The sequence below is a fragment of the Moschus berezovskii genome, chromosome 12 (assembly GCF_049115385.1).
Source record: "Moschus berezovskii isolate FMDL1 chromosome 12, NW_MosBer_1.0, whole genome shotgun sequence".
NCBI classification, from domain to species: domain Eukaryota; kingdom Metazoa; phylum Chordata; class Mammalia; order Artiodactyla; family Moschidae; genus Moschus; species Moschus berezovskii.
In genome coordinates this window covers 80,060,628-80,069,305 of record NC_142471.1, presented here as the reverse complement: position 1 = coordinate 80,069,305, position 8,678 = coordinate 80,060,628, and the positions used below count along the sequence as shown (strand labels likewise).

The 8,678-nt window shown below is 38.0% G+C and overlaps 1 protein-coding gene across 1 annotated transcript in view; it reads right to left on the bottom strand.

Moving 5' to 3' along the window:
- Window positions 1-271: 271 nt before the first annotated feature.
- The window catches only part of NHLRC2 (NHL repeat containing 2), a 59,889-nt gene continuing 51,482 nt past the window's right edge, over window positions 272-8,678 (bottom strand). Inside the window, exons 9-11 of the mRNA XM_088842344.1 lie at window positions 7,940-8,149; window positions 6,656-6,875; window positions 272-708 (exon numbers count right to left, since the gene is read on the bottom strand). Coding sequence (XP_088698470.1) covers window positions 452-708; window positions 6,656-6,875; window positions 7,940-8,149 — 687 coding nt within the window. The 3' untranslated portion in view covers window positions 272-451. The remainder of the gene's footprint in view (window positions 709-6,655; window positions 6,876-7,939; window positions 8,150-8,678) is intronic.

The window sequence follows — 8,678 nt, the reverse complement described above, 5'->3', positions numbered from 1 at the left end:
ATGGCAGGTGTCCTTATACCAACACGTGGACTGGATCTTAAGCTCTGTTTAAAGTTACTGTGCAATTTACACATTCAGATGTGCTGCTTCATAAAAGGTAAAAAAGTTAGTTAAAATATTTGGTATTATTATTGTTAACAGTATTCACTGAAAATCATCTCATGATAATATTCTTTCCTGTAACATGGACTTAAGGCTTGTGCCAAGTAACAGCACAGATTACAGAATCATGGTTCAAATCATGGTCAGTGACTTTGCTGGTACACAGCCAGAATGAAGGAATTTGTCTTTAATAAATAATTAAATAAGGAACATACTTTATTTTAATATCATTTGATAGAACTGAACAATGGGTTTCTGGGTACCCAGAGGCAGAAATAAAGTTTCTTTTTATAAATTACAGTGATGGTGGGGATTGAGAAGAGGCGGCACTGGGTTGCTAGCCAGCTTGCTAAAATATATACTTGAGTTCTACTGGAGGTATGCAGTCTTGCTGTGTATCAGTTATTTGTAAAGGCTGACTGAACAAAATCCCCTTCATCATACAGGCGCTACTGTCTGCACTACAGTAATAGAGAAATACGCTGATAGACAGAACGGCCTCAAGCGATAAACAGTCTCCAGGAATCCGCAGCGAGATTGTTGGTTGATTGGAAATGCTCTCTATCTCTCCAGATGGTATCTGTCCTCGAAGAAGCCATTCATTGCCTAGAAAATAAAGAGGTAAATTATTAAGACTACATAAGAAGTTGAGTAGGAAATCAGACAAACTTTACAAACACTAGATTTACTCAACTAACAATATTTACTGCTGCTGCTGCTGCTAAGTCGCTTCAGTCATGTCCGACTCTGTACAACCCCATAGATGGCAGCCCACCAGGCTCCCCCGTCCCTGGAATTCTCCAGGCAAGAACACTGGAGTGGGTTGCCATTTCCTTCTCCAATGCATGAAAGGGAAAAGAGAAAGTGAAGTCACTCAGTCGTGTCCGACTCTTTGAGACCCCATGGACTGCAGTCCACCAGGCTCCTCTGTCCATGGGATTTTCTAGGCAAGAGTTCCACTGGAGTGGGGTGCCATTGCCTTCTCCAACAATATTTACTGAAAGCCTCTAAATGCCAGGCATTGTGCTCTGTGTGAAGGACACAACATATAAGAAGCCCCTAATCTAGTCACCTTGATATCAAATTAAAATTCTTTCTTTGAACACTGCAAACATAAATACAAATTAATTTTTACTGAAATCAAGATGAATATTACAAGTATGGTTATAGATTTAAAATGTGTTAAAATTAAAATGAAAATGTAAAAATGAAACCTGTTAATAAGTCCTAGAAATAAACATAAGACACTTCAGAAAATAGTTAATTTTTACCAGATAAAAGTGTCTAGAAATATAATATGCAAATTACAAAACAAGCTAGGGAATACAAACGTATGTACAACTCTGCAGTGACTTTCCATTAAAGACAGTGATGAATTATTCACTATCCAAAGGTAATAAAAAAAATTGATTTTTTCCCCAGAAACAAGTAACACTGCATACATTATTCCAATGGACTCAATGTAAAAAACAGATCTTTGTTTACTTCATTTTAATATGTAAGACTCCTCTGAGACATAAATATATAGACCATCTATACAACAAATATCTAAAAATCACTAAAAATCTGTCTTCTAGTATTAAAGTTTTTAAAACGTCTTCATTCGCCCAGTGCCTTCTCTCCAAAGGAACATGTGTGTCACCCTGAGGAAGCACATACTTAGGCTGACAGCATTAGAGGGGCTGAGCTATTAAGAGCCAGTGTTTGGGAAATGGAAGGCATGCTTTCCTGCCATCTGAAACAGAAAACACTGAACAAAATCTAATGACTTAACAACGACTCAGGGCTATCTGAACAAAAACTGGACCATCTACTGAGCAGTGATGAAATTCTATGTCTATTTTTTAGCTTCTCTTTTTTGACCTCAGGATGAGTCAACAGACTACAGTACCTGTCTCTACCTGTCCTCTTCATCTCTCCTTTAGTTTATTGCTTCTAATTTTCTGTTGATTGAAAAATTAAATTTGAGAAAAATATATCAAGTAAGTAAAATGTGAAAGGTGAGACTCTAAAGAGTTAAATGCAGAGCTTTTAAACATAATTCTTTTTAAAGTCTCTGGCCTTCTTTGCTTATTTCTGGACTGAGGAATATGTTTGATTTTGTTATACAGCAGATTAGTAAGGGAACTTCTTATATTTTAAATGAAAACAGGAAAATAATAAATTATACTATTTTAATGTCCAGGTTTAGAAATAAAAGTGTTTCTGTAGACAATTTTCAGATACTTCACATGAAGGATTTGTGAAGTACAATATGCCCTTGGGGCTTTTATACTGCCACTTATTTATTAATTTATTGGTTTAAAACCTTCCCATAAATGCTGGCAGCTTTTAGACCCACCAAAATTTAGTGTTACGGTCTCTAAATAACAGGCCAAAAGGAAAAAATGTCCTTTAATCACAGGTATACAAATATACCCTATAAAATAATATACTCAAAGACTTAAATTATTAGGATTCTTGCTTGAAAGTTTATTTGTCCCTATACCAAAAAAAAAATATATATATATATATATTGTTTCCCTGGTGGCTCAGTGGAAAAGAATCCACCTGCAGTGCAGGAGATGCAGGTTTGATCCTAGGGTGAGGAAGATCCCCCAAAGAAGGAAATGGCAACCCATTCCAGTAATGGCAATCCATTTTCCATTGCTTGGGAAATCCCATGGATAGAGGAGCCTGGTGGGCTATAGTCCATTGGGTCACAAAGAGTCGCACATGAGTTGGCAACAAATGCACAACAATACAATAAAAATAGAACCAATGCCTTGGATAAGTGTTAAGATAACTAAGAATTTTCTCTCTAGATTATTTCACTTTTTTTAAACACTATCTATATTTTGTATCCTAATAACTCAATATTAATATCATTAACTTGTGTAACTGACAAAGTAGAGTTAAAATAAGCATGTTAATTTACCAATATCCTACTTAAAAATATGTTTAATTTCACGGAGAGAAATTAAATTAACATGATCTCCCAGTGATGCAATGCTTTCAGACTAATGGACCTAGGCAGAACAGCTGAACTGGCAGTTGAGGGCTTGCTCTAAACTTACTGAGGAATGAATGGCCAGGGTCTGAGTGCTCTTCTGCCCACAAAGCTAGCTCCAAACATCCTCTAGTGCTGCATGGCTCAGAACTCTCCTCTGCAGGGAGTGGGTGGCGGTGATCTTCTCACAGGCTCAGTTGGTCCCTCCAGAGCCAGCACAGTTTCTTGTGGCTAGCCTACCAAGAGCTCTCTGCTCTCTTGCTGTGGATTCCAAGTGGGCAGTTGCAGGACAACAGCTGCTGCCCTGAGAATGTACCAAGGTAAGAAGGCATGAAGCCTGGATCTGGGTAATGTGCAAAAAGAAAAGTGTGTGAGAGGGCATGAGAGAGGCGGAGTAGGGCAAGAAACTGAAAACGGAGTGAGAACATGTGAAAGAGCGTGGGAGACTAGGACAGAAGATCACTAGAGACAAGAAGTCAGAATTCAATTATGGACTACAACTATTTCACTTTGAAATTATTGTCTACTCTGTTAGAGATGCTGGAAAGCACTGCTATAAGACAAGCAGTATACTGATTACTTGTAAATTCATGAAATAAGTTCACACTGATTCAAATACACACCCAAATCTTAACATAATTTACAGTAACTGAATACTTTGAGAATAGGCTCAAACAAGAAGTGTTCTTAGGCTAAAAGATCACAAATTAGACAGTGAGGACAAAGGCTCTGCCTGGATTCTAATCATAGTAATTCGTTTGTATTCAATTACACATCCTCCTCCAACAATGTTTTTTCTTCTACTCAAATGGCATACTTTTAAGCAATGGCTTTGGCATTCATTTTCTTGTAGCAAGCAAGTTAATGGGGCTCAAGTTCTACTTTGGGAATCTCTAGAGAAGAAAACACAGATTTAGGCTTAATAGGAGAAGGCAATGGCACCCCACTCCAGTACTCTTGCCTGGAAAATCCCATGGACGGAGGAGCCTGGTAGGCTGCAGTCCATGGGGTCACTGAGGGTCAGACACGACTGAGCGACTTCACTTTCACTTTTCACTTTCACACATTGGAGAAGGAAATGGCAACCCACTTCAGTGTTCTTGCCTGGAGAATCCCAGGGACAGGGGAGCCTGGTGGGCTGCCGTCTATGGGGTCGCACAGAGTCGGACACAACTGAAGTGACTTAGCAGCAGCAGCAGACTTAATAACTAGTCTCAATGGACATGAATCTGAGCAAACTCTGGGAGACAGTGAAGGACAGAGAAGCCTGGTGTGCTGTAGTCCATGAGGTCACAAAGAGTCAGATATGACTGAGCAACTGAACAAGTCAAGTCTTAATGATACTATTGAAATAAAATGAACAGCAATTGAAAGCTCTAAAGTATTTGACAAGAAACTATCTGGAAAAGTGAAAGATAATAAAACAACCAAAGAACTGAATTAAAATCTGTCAAGCTATTTCAGTTAAAAACAAGAATAAAATTTCAAAAAAAAATCATACTCAAGGGGGAAATATAATTCTTAAGAATCTGTGAGATTTAATGGTATAGTGGTAATCACAATTAATACTGGATCAGGACTTCAGAGAACTTCTGATTAAACTACTTAGTAACTACACTTTTAAAAATTTCTTTTTAATTGGAGGACAATTGCTTCACAATGTGTTGGTCTGTGCTGTGCAACGTGAATCAGCTGTAAGTATACATACATTTCCTCCCTCTTGAACCTCCCTCCCAAGCCCCCCGCCCCAGGTTGACACAGAGCTGCTCCCTTGTGCATAACTTTGGCTGGAGAAAAACCACTTCCATGTGGACTAGACTGACTTTCAATTCATGACAGCCAGCCTCAAATGCAGCCTTTCAGCTGTTCAGCAGTCATACTGTATTTCCCTCACGTAGTCACCCTTTCACCCTTTGGACCCTCTTTCTTCAAACCTCCAAAACCTTCTTCCCATCCCCTTCTCACTCTCAGCTGATGGTCATACTCCCCAACATATTAATACTAAGAAAACAAGCATGCAGAAAAACTTCTGCAAGCGTTCGTCTCCACAACTTCCTATCCAGATCTCTGGGTCACACCTGGAGCCTGCCCTCCTTACCATGGAAATGCTGCCCACTTTCCTGGCAAAGACCAGTTTTCCACCTGTGCACTCGAGCCCATCCTCTCTCATATCTTCCTGAAGGATATCCACGGCTACCACACATCATCTTTTCTCTACTGATCTTTGCGATCAATAACAGCAAACACACTGCTCTCCCAACTCTGCTTTCCCCTTCAAGCAACTGCTCTCTTTCCTGTTATCTTTCTAACTAAACTCCTCAAAGAGCTACCTACATTTGCTTTCTCCAGTTCCTTTCTTCTTTCTTAATCTGCTCTCATCAGGCACCTCTTTCATCATTCTGAAATAGCTCTGGTCGAGGATATAAATTAACTATAATGTTGAATCAAAGATCAATTCTTAGCCCTTATCTTAGCTCATCTATCAACAGCACTTGACACAGCTGATCACTCTCTCCTTAAAACACCTGCTCTAGGAAAATACCCTCTTTGAGTTTTGCCTGTGCTTATTTATTCATTCTTCAGTCTCCTGTTAGGGTCCCTCTTCCCCTCCGTGATCTCTATGCTGCAATGTGCCAGAACAGAGCCACCAAAGTATAACCTATGGATGGGTGCTGGTCCACAACACAATGTGTTAACACAATGATGTTAAGTGCAGAAACGAAGAATAAGGTTTGGAAACTTCTGTAACATCCAAATGTGTAACTGGTGGCCTTGAATTTTATATGTCTTTAGAAAATTAAGTTCATTTCAAGCATGAGTAACCCTAGAGCTGGTTTGAGATGGAGTGGCACAATGAAAGGGCTTCCCAAGTGGTGCTAGCAGTAAAGAATTTGCCAGTCAATGCAAGAGACGTAAGAGATGTGGTTTTGATCCCTGGGTTGGGAAGATTCCCTGGAGGAGAAAATGGCACCCCATTCCAAAAGTCTTGCTTAGAAAATTCCATGGACAGAGTAGCCTGGCTGGCTATAGTCCATGGGGCTGCAAAGAGTCGAACATGATTGAGTGACTAAGCAGCACACACAGCACAGAGGGAAAGATACTAAATCAAGAACTAGCAGAGCTGGGTTCAAATTCCATCTTCTGACCTAATTAAATATATGCCCTTAAGCCAATAATTTTATTTCTTTGAGCCACTAGTCTCCTCATTTATAAGAGGCTTAGAACAGAGGGTGTCTTTTGATGCCTTTAAGTTCTAATATTCAAGGACCTATCATTCTAAGACAACAACAGTCTACCTCATGTGATGAACTTGCCTAGGAGCAAGTGGCAGCAATTATGATTAACAATGGGTGAGTTACACAGTTATTTAATAAAGAGAGAGAAAGAATCTCAAAGACTAAAGAAAACTGCTAAAGTGGGGTTAGATCTGGATCTTTTTGTGTTATAAGACCCCCTTCAAATCCTGCCTAACTGTTAGAGTATCACATAACAAATGAGAAAAATTTCTAGTTCAAACATCAAGTATTCATGAAATATTTGCATTTGCAAAGGTTATTGCCATACCTTCAGCTGACAGAAACCAGCAACTGGATGCTCCCTCAGTTAGCTTTGTTCCTGATGGGAGGTCTAATCTCAGCTTAAACTGAAGAGTCTGTCCAGGGGACGCAGCCACCGGGGAAAGTCTAATGCCCGGAGCAGATTTAGGTAGTTTGGGTAAGGTCTTTGGTTTTTCTGCTAGACATGGACCATCCACCACAGCATTTTCAGATCTGAAGACTGGGAACTGAAAATAAGAAAATCTGTTTTCTAAAGCACAAGTACTTTACAGTATTGCAGACTGAGAGAGCTTATTTTCCGACTTCAGTACAAAAGTGAGGTTCAGTGTCAAGGAAACTGGATTGCCATTTTCTTCTGAATCAGAATGTGTTTACTTAAGACTTCCTCATGATTATTTTGTAGGTTCAAAAAAACTTCATCTTGGCCAAAAGACCATCAACATTCATGAATGAAATGGAATGAAATTAATTTTTCAATATGTTTATAGATAGCAGGAAATTAAAATAAAATGTTATCAATTTAAATGTAGTGGATGTAATACACACCCTCTTATAATTTTCACTGCCAACTATAAGATGTCATTCATCCCATATCATAGATCTATGTCAAGAGAAACTAACTTATGTTATGATGGCAATCTGTATTTTTATTTTAAAAAACATCTTGGAAATTCCTAGAATTTTAGACAAAGAATTCCTGCATTTTCTGGGCAAATGGGACATAGAAAGGGATAACTTGAAATTTTATTAGAGACCATGTCCATATCTTTAAAATTAGAACGTATTTAAGTTTCATCTTATTTTTAAGTCCTGAGAAATGTGCCTTCTAGACCTTTCTTTAAAGATTATTTGGTAATGGATTCACCATAGGAAACAATGATTCCACAATAGTCTGAGGATTGTTTAAAAATTAAAAACACTCGATTAAACAATCCAACCCACATAGTGTGTCCATACATTTAATTTTTTTAAATTTTTATTTAATAAATGGTACAAAGCACAATGCCAAAATGTCCATACATTTAAAAACAGATGAGTCCTTTTTTTTCCTTTTCTGAAAGTTCATCAAATTCTCTCCAACTTCTAGTGTTTTTCTCAAACACTCTTGGCACAGATGGAATTTTTATTTTAAAAATAACAGGATACCCTTGGAAAAGGCACCCACTCACTACTCTGTCTATACGTTTCACTTTCACCACTAGTGTTGGCCTAACCAAAAGTGCCTCAGTTGTTGCTAGGGGATTTCAGAATCTTTCTTAAAATGATGCCCCTTAACTTAAAGATTACTTACCACGGAAACTGTTTTGGTTTCTAAATCCAGCACTTTAATTTGATGGTTATTGGTGTCTGCCACATATAATAATTGACCATTCTCTCCAATACATAAGCCTCCTGGTTCATTAAAAGTTGACTCGGTAAAACTGGAACCGATAATATTACTTGCATTACCAGTTCCTGCTAATGTTGTACAGTTTTTTGTTTTTGGATCCACAACTTTAATCTAAAAAAGAACAAAAATTTATTTATCTGAAGCTCAGTTTCACATTTGTGGTATGGAAGAGTAACATATTAATAGGGAAGGCAGAGAATTCCTGACTGCTATTAGTATTCTTAATAAACATCAGAGAAAGAACAGACACTTCCAGATTTTCTTGAACAACCAAACATTCAAATTAGTCTAACGGGAGATATTTCATCCTGAGAGCTAAACACTATAAAATCCTCAGTTACAGCCTGTCTTCTAGAAGAAATCTTTGAAAAAATTATTTCATGTTATTCTTTTCCCTCACAATGGGACACAGTTGAACTGACCTCCTTCTTAGGAACATCTAATACTGGCTGAGGATTTGCTACTTACGTTAGACACTGTGATTTCTATGTTTCAATTACATTAAATTCATAAGCTTCTCATCACAAAATACTAATATTTATGTCCCAATGATTTTATTTTAAAATGCACAGTAAAAATGAAATAGACAAAGAAAACAGAAATGTTGATGAAAACGAATTATTTGCTAACAGGCACGGCG